Consider the following 16,537-nt stretch of genomic DNA (forward strand, 5'->3'; position numbering starts at 1 on the left):
GCCGAATCGACCATCAAATAGGTTTCTTAAAACGAGAGTTTTTCTACAACTATTATTTTTAATTTAAATTTCATTAAAAATTTTCATTTATAACATACTGTTTTCTGTCGTGGTGAATTTCTCAAATTTCCCCTTTTAACAGTCCAACCGTATAACGGAGTTTAGTGTTGTATTTAAATTTTTTCCCACCTCACATTTCTTCCTTCGCAAACCACAAATTCTATAATATAAAAAAATTTGGAAAAATACAATAAAAACCAAGTTAAATTACTGAAAACGCCATGGCTCTTACGGATCTGAATAAGCAAGCTGACGTCGCCGCTGAGAGCGAAGTTAAGCCCACTACCTCTGTTGAGGCTACCAACCAACAGGAATCTGGTGCTGGTGAAGCTGAAACCCAAAAGCCCACCGAGGAAGCTGCTTCCGGTGATGTTTCTGGTGCTGGTACCCCTGGTACTACCACCAGCTCTTTAGCTAACCCCTCTGCTAGCGCTCCCTCTAGTGCTTCCTTATATGTTGGTGAACTCGACCCCAGTGTGACTGAAGCTATGCTTTTTGAGCTCTTTAACAGTATTGGACCTGTGGCAAGCATTCGTGTTTGCCGTGACGCCGTTACTCGTCGCTCTTTGGGCTATGCTTATGTCAACTTCCACAACATGGAAGACGGTTCCAAGGCTTTGGACGAGCTTAACTACACTTTGATCAAGGGCCGTCCTTGCCGTATCATGTGGTCTCAACGTGATCCTTCTTTGCGTAAGATGGGTACTGGCAACGTTTTCATTAAGAACTTGGATCCAGCTATCGATAACAAGGCTTTGCACGACACTTTCTCTGCTTTCGGCAAGATTTTGTCCTGTAAGGTTGCTGTCGATGAGCTAAGCAACTCTAAGGGATACGGATTTGTTCATTTCGACACTGTCGACTCTGCCAACGCAGCCATTGAGCACGTTAATGGCATGCTTTTGAACGACAAAAAGGTTTACGTTGGTCACCACGTTAGCCGTCGTGAGCGTCAATCTAAGTTTGAGCAAATGAAGGCTAACTTCACCAACGTTTACGTCAAAAACCTTGACACTGAAATCACCGAACAAGAATTCAGTGATCTCTTTACTCCCTTTGGTGAAATCACCTCTCTTTCTTTGGTCAAGGACCAAGCTGACAAGCCCCGTGGTTTTGGTTTTGTCAACTTCGCTAACCATGAGGATGCTGAAAGGGCCGTCGATGAGCTCAACGATACAGAAATCAACGGTAAGAAGCTCTATGTTGGCCGCGCTCAAAAGAAGCACGAACGTGAAGATGAGCTCCGCAGACGTTATGAGCAAATTAAGATGGAAAAGATGAACAAATACCAAGGCGTCAACCTTTTCGTCAAGAACTTGCAGGATGAAGTTGATGATGAGCGTCTTAAGAACGAATTCTCTGCTTTCGGTACCATCACTTCCGCCAAGGTTATGACTGATGAACAAGGCAAGTCTAAGGGCTTCGGTTTCGTTTGCTACACTACCCCTGAGGAGGCTAACAAGGCTGTTACTGAAATGAACCAGCGCATGCTCGCTGGCAAGCCTTTGTATGTTGCCCTTGCTCAACGTAAGGAGGTTCGTCGTACTCAATTGGAAGCCCAAATTCAAGCCCGCAACCAATTCCGTTTACAACAACAAGTTGCAGCTGCCGCTGGTATCCCTGCTGTTCAATACGGTGGTGGCCCTCTCATGTATGGCCCCGGTGGTTACCCCATCCCTGCTGCCGTTAACGGACGTGGTATGCCCATGGTTCCTGGTCACAATGGCCCTATGCCTATGTACCCCGGAATGCCTCCTCAATTTCCCCCCGGTGTCGCTCCCACTTACCCTGGTATGAGCCCTCGTGGACCCGCTCCCGTCCCCGCTCAAGGTCGTCCTATGATGATGCCCGGTGGTGTTCCTCAGCCTGAGGCTGCCGAATCTGCTGTTCCTGATATGCCTGAAAGATTCACTGCTGCCGATTTGGCTGCTGTTCCTGAGGAGAACAGAAAGCAAGTTCTTGGTGAATTGCTCTACCCCAAGATCTTCATGCGTGAAGAGAAACTTGCTGGTAAGATTACTGGTATGCTTTTGGAAATGCAAGATTCTGAGTTATTGGAACTTCTTGAGGAAGATGCTGCTCTTAGCGAGCGTATCGATGAGGCCCTCAATGTCTTGCACGAATTTGCCGATGAAGAGCCTGCCGGTGAGCAATAAAGTAGTTCGATTAATGGATCTTATACTTTGTAAGAATTGAAATCCAGGTTAGAAACCTGTAGGAATTTAGTATAATCTATATCTTAACGTTGGGTGTTTATTCGTTTAACAGGGAAATTGTTTTGCATTTTATGTATGTGCGGTGATTGATTTAAAATTCCGTGAAAGATTTTTTAAATGCAGAATCCGGTTGGATAATACAATATAAAAAAAAATAGGGTATGGTTGACTGTAAGTAAGGTTGTATTTCGTCTACATGAGTATTTGAGTTTGATATGTTCTCATGTATAGCTAGAAAGCACTAGGAGTATTGTGTATGCTTATTCTACAACAATAAAGTGTGGATTTCTCACAGTGTAGGGAAGTGATGAAAGAAAAACCGCTCATGCCATTTAATTATAGATATCTTCAAAACGTAAATGGAAGCCTTACATTCCATCAAAAAGATTTTCTTCTACATTTGTTGCATAGAACAGAAAGAACTTTTACGCCCTATATTCATGAGTCCTAATACATAAGCTCGTCAGAAGGATTTGCACATATAGAGTGATTACAATTCTTTTTTTTTTTTAAGACTAAATGCCTTAAATTTTGATATCTATTTAGCAAATATGTTTGCAATGAATGTTTATCAAGAGTTGTGTTTAAAACAGAAAAATTGCGATTTAAACATAGTATATAAAACAATAATTAAGAAAACCATGCTTAATTGAAATTAATTGAAATTAGTATAGAAAAAGAAAAGTCGCTTTATGTAAGCATTTGTCATAGGGCAAAGCAAAACGAGCCTGGCAGGGAAACATAACTGTCGACGTTCTCAATTTGACAAATTACAAAATCCTACTTTATTTATTATAAATATTCTTTATTTCATTACCAACTATTTCTTGGGTTCGTTTAAACACAACGTTTACTTAGACCAGAATAGTTAGTAATATTTCCGCCTCACGCACCCAAAACCAGAAAACCTCTGCATATTTTACGTTGAAACGGTCTTTGTATTAGAAGCATTGAATTTACAGTTTATTTGACTGCAAACGAAAAGATAGAGTGGGTTTTCTGAAGATAACCATCTCAATAGTATATTAAGTGCCTTTCCTTAGAAATTGAAGCAAAAACATTTAGTCTACCGTCTTTTCAATGCCATTGAGTTTTGAAGGAACGTTTAAAGCAAAAAGAAACGTCAATTTAGGCGGAAAACGCAACACAAACGATCGTGGTGAATTGGTAAGAAAAGCTGCGATTGAACGTAAAAATCGCGAGGAAAGACGTAGAACAGAGTCTGTGTCTATTCAGTTGCAGTCTCTTTCCCGTGGACTTCTTTGCAGGGAACGATTAAAGAATGAATTCCGCTCACAATGGTACGAAACTTACTTAGCGGCCGGTGCGCAAAAGCTCGACATGTCGGACTGGGATAAATTGCAAGAATGTATTCAGCAATTTGTTATTTTTGCTGACCCTCAACTGGATTTTGAAGCTTTTCGGAGCATAATCTATGATTTGCTTAGTTCTTTGCATCGTGAAGTTACCCCCAATGATTCAACGTCTTCGAAACATAACCCAAATAAACTGGATGATAAGGTCGAGGAATCAGAACTGTCAAGGCTTTGTACAGTTAAGTCAAAAGTCTCTGTTCTCGGTTTTCCATGGGTATGGCAACGATTTACCACCCTTTGTTTGAAGTCATTTAGAAACATACTTCAAATAAGTAAGGAAGCTAGACTTGATTCAGATTTATGTCTCTTGTTGGAAACTTTAGGATATCTTTCTGTCTTTCTTGAAGTTCATGAAATGTCTGATTACTACGATTGTTTAATGACCTTTTACGAATATTTTCACCTTCAAAAAGAATTCTCCAACTTCAGGAGTTCGTTTGTCTTTTGTCTTTTCAGCCCGCTTGATGAGACAAAAGATAATTATAATAGAGTTCAACAATTCTTTATCTTTCATATTTTTACGCGCCGCTCTTATGAATCTTTGCTTGGTGATATTTCATCAAGCTTGGTTGTTTCAAAAGTATTTCCTTCAATGTCTTTTTCCAAAGAGGAAGATATTATGTCTTCTCTATTAAGCTTGGACACTTCAAAATTATTTTGTATGGGAGGTGCCTGCCTTCATTTGTTACATACAGAAGTTGAATCTTCATTTTTATGGTTTTTTTCCTCACTAGTTTTGGACGCCCTTTATACACATTCTGAAAATTCTGTCATAAATCGCTTCAATGCTCCTATAGACTTGGACGACGACGAGGATGAGGAATATTCATTCGTCCAAGACTATTATACCCATATACAACTCGTTGCTAAGCAATTTGGAAATTTGTTAACCTCACAAATACTTAGCGTGCAACGAGTTTTTGCTGAAGCTTTATCATCCAACTTTATAACCAAGGTCTTCTCTGAGATTACGAGTACTACTATATTAAGTGTTTCACATTTTTTCTCATCTATACTAAAGCTATTTCCCTCAAATCGCACTTCGATATTGATGTACGTATCCTTAATCGACCATTTACGCGTAGAACCGAACATGTCGTTCGTGCAATATTCTTGGGACATATTTACCAAATCTCCCATATTTTCGTTATTCTCAAAAAAGGTTGATGTCAAGAGTATTATGCAAACTGATTCAGCTTATTGGCATCAACTTCAGTTCCTGCTTGACGTTTACTCTCGAATGTTGTTTACAATGATTGACGAAGAATTTCATAGCGTCCAGCACAATCCGTTATATAATGTGCGAGAAGAACTATGCATTCTTTTGAAAAATTTTGTTTTGGGGTTATACTGGGATGTTAACACATCAAAAGAAGTTAATGATAACTCATTGGTAGATGTAACTCAGCTTAGGGTTTCTTCAACATCTCTGCTTCAAAGACTCTTTCGGATCAATTATCGAAAACCATATGTACGAGATAATATGTTTTTGATGGAAGAGTATTTCAACTTGACCGAATTCGAAGCAGGAGCCCTGCAAGAGGCACAGTCTGCTTCAAATATGGATGTAGATCTATCTTCCGGCATGAAAGTTGATAACTACAATGAATCAAGACCAAAACTAAATATACTAAACAATTGCTCCTTTTTCTTGCCATTCCGTTTTCGCATCCATTTACTTCAACAGCTTATAACAATGGATAAGCAGGCAAATGGATTCATACAGCCATTTGGTCATTTAAAGCATGCAGTTATTCGCCGAAACCGAATTTTTGATGACGGCTTTGATGCGTTTTATAATCTAGGAAAAATGTTTAAAGGATCCATTCGTATCACTTTTGTGGACGAACATGGCGTAGTAGAGGAAGGAATTGACGGAGGTGGATTGACGAAAGAATTTTTAACAAGGTAAGCAAATCGAAGACTACATTTGATCATTCGGCACTAACGTTTCTAGTATATGCAAAACTGTTTTTGATATCAATTATGGTTTATTTAGCGAAACGAAGGCGCATCTACTGTATCCCAACACACATGGATATGCACAAGATAGTAAGTTAAGACGTATGAGATTTTGCGAAGACTAATCGTGTTTTATAGTTGAGCGACTACGTTGCTACGAATTCTTAGGAATGCTGATCGGCAAGTGCATATATGAAGGAATTCAGATAGACGCCGCATTTGCTGCATTTTTCGTTTCAAAGTGGCTAGGTCATCCTAGTTATTTTGATGATTTGACAAGTTTGGATAACAATTTGTATGAAGGGTTAATATTCCTTAAAAATTATGACGGTGATGTAGAAAACGATTTGGCCCTAAACTTCACGGTCGTTCATGAAGAATTTGGTGTTCGCAATGTCATTGAATTGATTCCCAATGGAGGAAACGTGGCAGTAACAAACGACAACCGGTTACAATACATTCATTTAATTTCTAATTACTATTTGAATGCACGTTTATCAAAGCAATGCCGAGCATTTACAAATGGGTTTACGCAAATTATTGATCCTCACTGGCTGGCCATGTTCCATGAAAACGAGATTCATGTTTTGGTAGGAGGAGATCCGGTACCTATCGATGTGAATGATTTGAAAAAGAACACGGTTTATGCTGGAGGTTATGATTTGAATTCTCCTACTATTCAAATGTTTTGGGAAGTGCTTCGAGAGCTTGATGAAGAAGATAAGCGGAATTTTGTTAAGTTTGTCACGAGTGTTGCCAGACCACCAATTTTAGGCTTTAAGGCTCTTATGCCAGCGTTCTGCATTCGGACGAATGGCGAAGATGAATCCAGACTTCCTACTGCAAGGTATGTTTCGAACATTTCTGACATAATGATTTTAACATTACTTTAGCACATGCGTAAACTTGTTAAAGTTACCTATATATACATCTAAACAGACGTTAAAAGAGTAAGCAATTAAAGATCTTGTAACAAAAGTCCTTACTAACAAGTGTTTAGAAAATTAATTGTATCTGTTCGTTCTGGAGGTGGTTTTGGATTCAGTTGAACATGTTCCATTTTGTTGTTTGTTACCAATGTTAAAATGGGTTTTTCTCTATGTGTGGATAAATAAATAAGAATGAATGATGTTGATGAAGTTTATACTTATGAAATGTTTCTTTCAGGTTCCTAATATACATACTTAAATAAAAGCAAAGCTTTTCCATGAAACAATAAAGATCCAAACGAATTAAAGGTCATTTTTTTCACTTTCATTTCACATTTACAGCTAAACAGTTTTGTTCTTATTTCGCTAACAAAAACTTAAGCAAAAGTGAAAACAAATCATAATGACGTTTATCCCAAGTATATAGGACCTCTTCGTAAACCCCGCCTTTTCTGCAAATAACTTATACCCAGCAGACACAAGGAAAAAACGATTTCTTGTGAACCTTTCGCACATTAAGATGTTTAAGAATTCTGTTTCTCCAATTCTTAAAACGCTTTATAAATTTCCAGTGCAATTGCCTGTTTTTGCTTCCAGAAACAAGGGGATAGCCATTCGTGCATTCACCTCAAAAGTGAAGAAAACATCTTCAGATCAAGACTTTGCGGTCCCTTCTGTTGACGAGGAAGAAGATATGCTTAATAATTTGATGGGGAACGTCAAGGTTAAATCTGCAGCAGAAGATGGCATTGCCGTTGAAGATGTTATTTTAAAGCACCCAGAGTTACTGAAAGATGCACCTGCTCCTTTAAGAAAAGCTGTAGAACAAACACTAGCCGCCAGAAAACTCAAGTCTGGAGACAAGAACCCAGAGTCTTCATAAGTGAAGGTAGAGGTTTGAATACTTGCTTCTTCATTACAAGCTTTATAACATTGCATGATTCCCCAATTACTTTTCCAGGTCATTTATGGTTTCAACTTTTCCAAGTGGTTACCATCTTGTACGTTCTTTCTAATGATTAACGATAATGTTCGTGATATATGGCGATTTCTTCCTGTGAATCCCCAAAGTCATTATTGATATATATATCAATTGACGTTGCCAAAGTCTTTTCCTTTTGTTGCTTATCGTGGTTGATTTTTCTGAGGCTATGGTTCAAGACATACAGCTTCTGGGCATTACAGAACGTGAGTTTTCCATCATAGCATATATAATAAGTAAAAAAAAGAAAAAAAAAAGATATTTTGAAAGAGTAATTGCGCAAACGGAAGAACATAATGTTTACCATAAAAAAAGTAAATGACAATTAAGCAGCAATCAATCATGTACTATAAAACAGAATAGCAAAGAAAGCATAATTCATAAAAAAAATTCATTCAATTTTGTGAGCAGCTTTCATCTCAAGACATAATCATCAAACTATTAGCTAGATGCCTCTCTTTGAAATTTTTTTCCAATAAAAACCAAACAAATGACATTTTTTCAAATATACGGATATATTTCTAGCAAATTTTCATTCATCTATTAGTCTATAAAGCAATAGGTATACGCATGCAGAAAACGATTCATAAAAACTGTAGCCTTAACTAATACGGCATCATTCATCCCAAAGACATCAAATATCATAAATATCCATAACCTTTGCAAAAACTAGCGACCCACTTCATCTACTATAGCATCAGCAAGATTATTGGCAAGGCGAGCTGAACGTTCAAACCGGTGCTTGTTTTTTCGCAACCGTTTACGAGCAACCATTACCGGTACGCTTGACTAATTTAAGTTAATAACTTTCGCTCTTCGCTGATAAAACAATTAGGATTTTCATACCTTGTTGACCAAATAGTTACTGAAAGAACCAAGCAGTACACCTTTCAAATGACTGCGTCCACGACTGCCCATAACAACTAGAGTCGGCTCGACATAATCAATCTATGTTTTAGTTAGTAATGCCCAAGAAAAGCGATAGAATCGTAAAACTCATACCATTTCCACAATTAAGTGCTTGGCCTTCTCGTGATGAATAACTTCGATGTTCACTTCAATTTCGAGAACTGTTTTACTAAGTAATTTCAAAATACTCTTTGTAACTTTCTCTAAAGTTTCCATCTGCGTAGACTCCATGTGTTCCATTTCTAATTTCGGATCATCACATTCAATCACATCGACTATAATAAGAGTATCACCTTTTCGTAAAAGGACACCAACAGCCCACTCAGCAGCGTACAAACTTTCGGAGGATAAATCCAATGTAAGAAAGTAAGTACTATTTCGTTTTGAGTTACTAGCTGCGCTGTGAAAATCTCCTCTGCGAATCCGTCGGATTGTTCGACTGGCGCTAGGAATCCATCGGGTTGGACCAATATTCAATTGCAAGTTTTTGGCTATACGCAGGTCTTGCTCGATTTCTTCTTGGTCAGAACCGTACCAATTATCGACGTGCGTTGATACAAAATTCGTATTCGGGCGTACAGGTTCGGACCTGAGCTCATGTGCTGTATAAAGACTTGGATTAGAGCGAGATCGGCGTAAAACGTTAGCATCTACTTTCCTATGTGAGTCATCGCTAAAATTCGATTTACTTTTTGATAAAGGAGCGCCTACCAATTTCCGGAGACGACTTCTTTTACTCGTTTTTCCTCTTTTGCTAACTAGAGGTTGAGAAAGTTTTGGAGATTCGTCGATAGATACTTGAGGTCTGCTTGTACTTTGTAATCCTTCAGCTTCTGAATGAGAAGAAAAGTCATCATCTTCGTCTTCGTCTTCCGAAGACGAAGAAGGTAAAGAACGAGCTAAATGGAGAGGTTCTCCATTTTCATCAAGCAAATTCTCTGTTCCCAATGGAGAACCTATTTCATCCTTGTTCGTCCTGCGATTTTCAGAAGTCGAGGAGATAGAAGGAGGAGAAACAACAAAATGAGGAATATTCGGGCTTACTAAAGGGGTATCTTTTGGGGACGTGGAAAGCTTGGTCACTGGCGAGCTTGGAGTAGTATTGGACTTGTTATATGTTTTCGCTGGTTCCTTTGGAGAGAAATGCTTTGCTGTTGTTGCACTCGTAGAAGGAATCTGTAGAGGAGAAAGGGAAGAAGAAGACGCGGGCATACTACCAAAAGAAACACTTCGCTGATGATTCGGCTCGGGGGACTTCTTCAGCTCCGAACCGCCATAAGGATGCAGAGCAGCATATGCTTGGTCGGTTGAAGATGACTTTGAGGATACACTGGAGAATGAATGCCGCTTATGCGATGTATTCGGAGGGGAATCAGTAGAAAATAATGGAGAGGCCAACACATCGGAGACCTTGCTGCTTGACTTGGCAAGCGATTTTGAATTCTCGGACGGTATGTTTTTTCTTTTTTCCTCTTCTTGAGTACTTTTCTCTTTGTCCTTCTTGTATTCGTTTGATGTAGGAGGGTTTTTGTAATGAGGTAAAGAAGTTATATCCTCCGACTTTACTCGGAATCCTTCATCACCGGGTTTAATAAAACAGTAATCACGGATTACCGGATCATAGTCAAGGCATAACTCGCGATACTTCTGTTCCTCCCTTTCTTTCATCCATTTTAGAACTTCTAGTCTTTCTTCATCTAGCGCTGATGCCAGCGAATTACCACCATATGTCCTCGATGACATTAGTAACAATACAATTGTATCTTAATAGTTCACAATTGACATCAAAAAGCATGTATACTTTTGTAATGGGGAAATATTGAAATCGGTAGATTTGATCATTTGTATGTACGGAGCTCATGTTACGATGTAGCGCAATGCACATGCACTCGGTATCTTTATTTTATTATGTCCTAACGGATCCATGCAATAAAATATACAGTTGGAAGGGAAACGGCTTGGATAGATTTGTTCATAAAATGAAAAAAATGAAATCTCTGTCATTCTTCCTTAGCTAAAAACTCGTTTGTTCCTTGGTCTTTGGACCACGTCCCTACAACATCAGAAAACGACAAATAGATGACAGTTTTAAAAGAAGTAAGCATCATTTTCCTTACATGTAGTTTATATATTGTTCTTGTTTAAACACAAACAGAAAAGAGAATTTGCCAGCTGCTGTTTTGTTTTAATTTTTAATTTTTTCTTTCGATTAGAAACAAAACTTTACAGCCACTTGGGTTATAGAAACCATAGTATAATCCGTATGTTCAACATTTCGTGTAGCCTTTGCTTTCCCGACAACGACCTCGCTAAACGATTCATCTATAAGCCATCATCAAGACTGCCAGATATTGTAGGCATATTCATATTCATATGGTTGATTGTTTCTGTTTTAGGATTTGCTTCTTTTGAACACTTCATTCTCCGCATGTTTCATCCTTCACATAAAATAATCTGTATGGTGTATTTGAGAATTTAAAATCGTCAATACCGGGACGAGTATGCGATGAAATACTTGATGACCAATCCCGCACTTATTTCCAAATCTGCACTGGATCAATATGTATTGTAGTCATGAATAACAGAAGAAAAGAATTACCAAAAATAATACATTCATCAACACAATAAGTAAATAGCCTTTTCAGATGACCTTGTCATCATAATAGGGGAAGGGGGAAAATTTATAAAGAAACAAGAAACCATCCTTTTGTGGATATCATCACATCTCAAACATAGCATTACTTTTTTGGGGTAGTGCGTAAGAAGGAACGTTGAACGTACGCTTTTTGATCACGAAGCCAACGGCGATAATCCTAAAAAATTGTTAGTGAATCCAATTCCTTAAAGAAAGAAGCCTGTCTTCTTCGCACATACCCATAAGGAAAATATCTTTTCTCCGTAATAATCTAATAACATCACTCGTTAGCCATATACATTCACATCTCTTCACTGAGAAGCACAAGACATACCTGGTATAGGATTGGAATAGCTTTCCATCGAAGGAACGACACGATTCTTCTTCAAGTGCTTATAGAATTCCTCCTCACGCTAAAATAAAATGAATGTTAGCAAAGACATCTAACTTGAATCTTTTCGCTGGCTTCAACAGCTTCTCACATACGTATGCAATCTGATTCGCTTGCTTGCGATTAATCAGTGTCCAGACCTGACGTCCTAGGGTAGGTCCTATTAACCATCCAAAAGCACCAGAAGCAATCGTTGCTAAAACATATATCGTAAACATGTCCAATCCCATCATGGTCACAGTAGGATCAACAGCGCGTGTCATAAAGTATGAGGACCCTACACCAAGTCCAAGCACGGCTGTAGGAATGGAAGTAAAAGTTTCGAAGCGGCGTCGGCTCTTTCTCAATTTGAGAAACGTAGGCCAATCCAATGTTGTCGTCGTCTTTGGAAGTTCCCTTTCTGACGCGTACATTCGAACATTCTTGACAGAACGGAAAACTGAAGGGAAAATTTTTGCATTTCCCGCGCCCAAGCGGCTCAATCCGCTTCCTAAGACTGGATACATAACTAGTCTACTTTTTTGGTAGTAAAAAGGGAATCCGTGCTCTCTTGCATATTCATATTTGGTCTCGGTTACCGAAGTGCACAATCCTAAACAGTGCGCGCATTCAAATTCACTATTTGGCTCCTAGTCGAAAAGAAAGAAAGCTGTGAATGAAGGTATCCTGCAAATGCAACATATTCGTGTTGCTAGTCATTGTCGGTGAGACTTGTGTATTACTTGTATAATATTAAATTTTTTTAAAGGATTTTAGGATTGAATTGACTATCTCTGTTGTTCTTGGTGATTCGTATTAATTTGACCGATTCCAAAAAAACATGTCTGCTAATGCTGGAGCAACGGACTCCATGTCCATCGAGGAGACAAATAGACTTCGAATTTCTTTAGGCTTAAAACCCTTGGACGTGTCAGATAATTCTGGACAAAGTGAACCAAACCAGAAAGAACAACCTACATCTTCGCTTGACCAAGAGGCCACAGCTCTTCAGAATTGGAAGGAAGAAGAAGAGAAAAAACGGAATGAAAGAGAAAAAAATGAAATCACATCCAAACTTCAAAGTATACGCCAAAAGAATGATCAGCGACGACGTGTACAGGGAAAGTCTTTGGCTGACATTCTGGCTACCGAAGAAGAAGAAGAAGCATCTTCGGATGATACACGCTCTTGGGTTCTAAAAATGAGAAAAAAAGCATTAGAGAAGAATACGAGCGAAAGCTCTGCGCCCAAAGAGGTTTTAAAACCCATTAGAAAGAAACCCGCTAAGGAACTTCCCAAAGAAACAGGGGCTTCGTTGGAAGGAATACGTATAGCTCACAATTTTCAGAAACTGAATTCCGAAAACGATTTAACGCTAACTCTTCGTGATTCCGACGTTCTGGAAAATAATGATGGTGATTTATTGGAAAGCAATGAAATTGCGCAACAAGAGGCCCTTCTCAAAAAAATAGAAGAAAAAAAAGCGAATGCTGGCTATAAGCCTTATGAAGACGAAGGAGAAATTAATAATGATTCTGAACCAAAGAAGGATTTCACGGAAGGAGTCACTGTCATCGGAGAGAATAATGCCTTAGTTCAAGGAAAGGATATTGCAGATGAGGGACAATCGGTCGCTAACAGAGGTATTCGGATTTCACTTTCAGACACCACTCCTTCCACGCCTGCAGTTTCAGACTATCGAGATATTAAGATAAAAAAGAGCAAGAAAAACCGATCTAGAGAAGATAGAAGAAAGCGTAAACTTGACGATATTGAAGGTGATGAATTCCAGTCAGGAACCACTGCAGAAGGAAATGTACCTGAAGCACAAAACCCAACCTTTACAGCTAAAGAAAAACAGGAGAATATTCAGAGAAAAATACAAGGTTTGAATAGTCAGTCAGTCGTTGAAGATGATGATTTGCAGGATGTTTTGGCTTTACAAAGAAGAACTGCTCAAAAGAGAGCAAGAATGTTACGACCTGAACAATTTGCAGAGCATGTTCAAAACCAAAAAAATATAGAAGAGGAGGAAAATGAAGATGAAACTAATTCTAGAGGAATGATTATTAATGACACTCGATCTTTTGTTGATTCTCTTCAACAAGTAGACGATGCAGAGCCTTCTGTCAACCCTGATGAGAAGCAAGGCGAAGAGGCTTCTGAAAATCAGTATACTGTTACCATCCCAACTAACCTTGAACCCAGAAATGTCATTCCTGAAGAGGAGGAAGCTGTTGTTGAAGATAACGGATCCCAATCGCCGTCACAAAAGGCAACCGACGTCCCCGAAGATGAACCACTCGTTTCCGGCGGTGTTGGCACAGTGTTGAATATCCTTAAAAACAAAGGTGTTGTTAAGGTTTCTGAAGAAGCCCAAGAAAAAATGCGCAGAGAGGAAGAATACAATAAATGGTTTGCAAAGAAACAGAATGCCCGACGTGAGTTAGAAGATCAAAGAAAGCATCAGAAAGAGCAAGATCGTGCTAGTGGAAAGCTGAATCACATGACTCAAAAAGAGCGTGAACAGTATGCCAAACGGGAGAATGAAAAATGGGATCGTCTTATTGCCAAGGTTGAAATGGAACAGTTCCAAGACTATAAACCTGAAGTGAACATTCGTTACGTTGATGAATTTGGAGTTGAACTAGGGCCAAAAGAAGCATACAAATATTTATTATCACACCAATTTCACGGAAAAGGATCTGGAAAAGCAAAGACAGAGAAGCGGTTACGAAAGATTGAAGACATGAAAAAAGAAGAAAGAAAGCCAATTTTTGAATAATGAAGGCATGACTTCATGTATATGTACTTTAATTATATGCAATAATCAATAATAATTATCATCAGAGGTTATATTTCTTCGTTACTTCTAGCGGTAGGCAAAATCGTGCATCTATAGGTTCCAAGTCTGGGTATCGTAGCAAGGACAGAGCCGTTAGGGAAAAGCATGTGTGATAGACATCCGGAATGTCTTCTCTACGATCAGAAAAGCCACCGGTCTCTTGGTCTTGTGCGCTTAGTGTGAAGCTTATCAAGCCATTCCTGTCTATCCATTCCAATTTTTCGATGATTGCCAATGGGGATAGTACCCACCATCCATAACAACTCTAAGGATCGATGAGTAAATAGTAAAATAAAAAGAGGTTTTCAAACTTACATCTGGGAGCTTTTCAGGACGGCCATTCAGTCCGCCGTTTTTGGTTTGTCGCTCACTGAGCCACCAGCCCAGTAAATCTTGATCAATACTATCTAATTGCTTTAGTATAGCAAGAGAGGCTACACAAGTAAAAACTAAAAAGAAATGTTAGGACATGATAAGAGGCAATCTGTAAACGTGAGCCTACCATAAGCAGCATGCGTTTCAGCTCCAGGGCATAAACCGAATCCGCCATCAAAGTTACGGCATTTAAGAATCCAATCAATTGCGGCTGATTTATTTAACATATCTAATCGACCCAAAAGCGCCAAACAATTTATGCCGGCGTACAGAAAACGAGCATCAGTTTCACCCCATCGGTCACCTTTCATCGACCCGTCTTCATTCTGTAGGTTGATAATATCTGAATAAAATACAGGTTAGAAAAGCTCTGTAAGGATTAAAAATAAAAAAACAAAGATTATTCATACAAGAAGCTACTTTATCCCGATCGATTCTATCTAAGGAATCCAGCATCAACAAAACCTGAACTGCATAAACAGTATTGGTAATATGATCATCATGACCAGGATAGCAGGCGAATCCTCCTATAAAAATCTCAATTAGCAAATCATCATACGGAAATAAAAAGAAAAGTCATTAACAAACCTGACTCTGTAAGACATGATAGCAGGAACGAAACAATTTGCTCTTTTTGTAATTCTTCTTTCTTGTTCAAGGTCCAATAGCTCATGCAGCTCCAATAAATAGCACTAACATGTAAATGTTCTTTCAACCAAAAGTCTAATTCATCCTGGCCCTATGTTGTAAAACGCGTAAGTCACTAAATAATCTAAGTCTCCTTTTATCTTCATACCTGGCCTAATTTATTCAAATAATTTAAGTGCTTGCTTCGTTCTAAATTCATACTCATGACTATGATGGTTTTAAGAGTGAGTGTTCATCCCAACATAGAAGCAGTGTGCGTGTTCTGTTCTGAAGTTTGCTATTAGTGCCTTATACGTTTGATTCTATAAATAATCCTAGATATACCTGTTTGTTATATCTTTTATTTTCAAGTTCCACAAACAAAAGGGTGAATCTACTATTTTAATAAAACGTCAACAACAAAAGTTTAATAACTTTCATTCCAATTCAATTGATTCGAAGGACTAACAAATGGCGAATACTTATTCATTCTTTTTTATTATAACGTTTTTTTTTCACTTGTTCGGTTCAACTTTAGGAAACACTGAAATCATTAATTTTAAAGCAACTCACTCGAACAACAGGAGTAAAAGCTGTCAACTAAAAGTACAAGAGGCTTTGTCGCAAACATTATTATTGCAGCCATATCCTATTGATTCCGAAAAGGGCATTTCCGAATCCGCAACCATAGTTGCGTTGCAAGCCTGCGGCTTAAAAGAAAACGCCTGGTATCAGTTGAGAGCCTCTTGGCCAGCTGTTGTATGTTGAACATATTTCTTAATTTATTCTGACATTTTAGTACCCTTCTGATATCGACCTTGCCTGGAATGATACCCATTGTCTTCTGCACCTGTACGCGTCATTCTATTCCGCAAATACTTCTCTCATGAAAAACCCACGTCCAGTTCCTGTTCAAATTGGTAAGCTATGTTTTATTACTGAGTCTAACGACACAATACTCATCAATTTTACTTAGATCTGGATCCACTGATTTTGGGTTTCTTACCCAGCAGTGTTATACCCACTGTCATTGTGATTACAGCATTAGTAGTTTCTAGCATCCCTTTTGCTTTTTTTATTCTAAAAAAACAAAAACAGGACTGATATTCACAAACTACTAGTTCACGTTTACCTCTATTAAGACTGCATACAAGCTGAGCAAACATCAAAATTCTATTAATTCTAAGTATGAGTCTAAATCATTTAAATATGTTTTTTTTAATTAAACAAAAAAAAATCGTTTAAACCATA

General features: G+C 38.4%; 8 protein-coding genes across 8 annotated transcripts; 5 read left to right on the top strand and 3 right to left on the bottom strand.

The window, feature by feature from the left end:
- Nucleotides 1-281: 281 nt before the first annotated feature.
- On the top strand, nt 282-2,216 carry pabp (major poly(A) binding protein Pabp/Pab1; the record flags this gene model as incomplete). The annotated part of the gene is made up of 1 exon (XM_056180777.1): nt 282-2,216. The coding sequence occupies one exon, from the start codon at nt 282-284 to the stop codon at nt 2,214-2,216; it is 1,935 nt and encodes a 644-aa protein (XP_056037075.1).
- Nucleotides 2,217-3,356: 1,140 nt separating this feature from the next.
- hul5 (HECT-type ubiquitin-protein ligase E3) lies at nt 3,357-6,663 on the top strand (the record flags this gene model as incomplete). Its single annotated transcript, XM_056180778.1, has 5 exons — nt 3,357-5,560; nt 5,610-5,704; nt 5,753-6,461; nt 6,508-6,564; nt 6,615-6,663. The coding sequence occupies 5 exons, from the start codon at nt 3,357-3,359 to the stop codon at nt 6,661-6,663; spliced, it is 3,114 nt and encodes a 1,037-aa protein (XP_056037074.1).
- Nucleotides 6,664-7,063: 400 nt separating this feature from the next.
- On the top strand, nt 7,064-7,426 carry mug143 (Schizosaccharomyces specific protein Mug143; the record flags this gene model as incomplete). The annotated part of the gene is made up of 1 exon (XM_056180779.1): nt 7,064-7,426. The coding sequence occupies one exon, from the start codon at nt 7,064-7,066 to the stop codon at nt 7,424-7,426; it is 363 nt and encodes a 120-aa protein (XP_056037073.1).
- Nucleotides 7,427-8,194: 768 nt separating this feature from the next.
- Nucleotides 8,195-10,177, bottom strand: dbs2 (Usp (universal stress protein) family protein; the record flags this gene model as incomplete). The annotated part of the gene is made up of 3 exons (XM_056180780.1): nt 8,195-8,314; nt 8,372-8,473; nt 8,528-10,177. 3 exons carry the CDS (start codon nt 10,175-10,177, stop codon nt 8,195-8,197), a joined length of 1,872 nt encoding a protein of 623 aa, XP_056037072.1.
- Nucleotides 10,178-11,172: 995 nt separating this feature from the next.
- pam17 (TIM23 translocase complex-associated motor subunit Pam17) lies at nt 11,173-11,966 on the bottom strand (the record flags this gene model as incomplete). Its single annotated transcript, XM_056180781.1, has 4 exons — nt 11,173-11,247; nt 11,309-11,340; nt 11,404-11,482; nt 11,556-11,966. The coding sequence occupies 4 exons, from the start codon at nt 11,964-11,966 to the stop codon at nt 11,173-11,175; spliced, it is 597 nt and encodes a 198-aa protein (XP_056037067.1).
- A 314-nt stretch (nt 11,967-12,280) lies between these two features.
- On the top strand, nt 12,281-14,224 carry snu66 (U4/U6 x U5 tri-snRNP complex subunit Snu66; the record flags this gene model as incomplete). Its single annotated transcript, XM_056180782.1, has 1 exon — nt 12,281-14,224. The coding sequence occupies one exon, from the start codon at nt 12,281-12,283 to the stop codon at nt 14,222-14,224; it is 1,944 nt and encodes a 647-aa protein (XP_056037066.1).
- Nucleotides 14,225-14,285: 61 nt separating this feature from the next.
- Nucleotides 14,286-15,512, bottom strand: ptb1 (geranylgeranyltransferase II beta subunit Ptb1; the record flags this gene model as incomplete). The annotated part of the gene is made up of 6 exons (XM_056180783.1): nt 14,286-14,549; nt 14,600-14,733; nt 14,787-15,002; nt 15,070-15,186; nt 15,248-15,398; nt 15,456-15,512. The coding sequence occupies 6 exons, from the start codon at nt 15,510-15,512 to the stop codon at nt 14,286-14,288; spliced, it is 939 nt and encodes a 312-aa protein (XP_056036883.1).
- Nucleotides 15,513-15,757: 245 nt separating this feature from the next.
- Nucleotides 15,758-16,390, top strand: pga1 (GPI-mannosyltransferase II complex subunit Pga1; the record flags this gene model as incomplete). The annotated part of the gene is made up of 3 exons (XM_056180784.1): nt 15,758-16,045; nt 16,086-16,206; nt 16,263-16,390. 3 exons carry the CDS (start codon nt 15,758-15,760, stop codon nt 16,388-16,390), a joined length of 537 nt encoding a protein of 178 aa, XP_056036884.1.
- Between the last annotated feature and the right edge of the window lie 147 nt (nt 16,391-16,537).

Source organism: Schizosaccharomyces osmophilus, chromosome 1, assembly GCF_027921745.1.
Source record: "Schizosaccharomyces osmophilus chromosome 1, complete sequence".
Classification (NCBI taxonomy): Eukaryota; Fungi; Ascomycota; class Schizosaccharomycetes; order Schizosaccharomycetales; family Schizosaccharomycetaceae; genus Schizosaccharomyces; species Schizosaccharomyces osmophilus.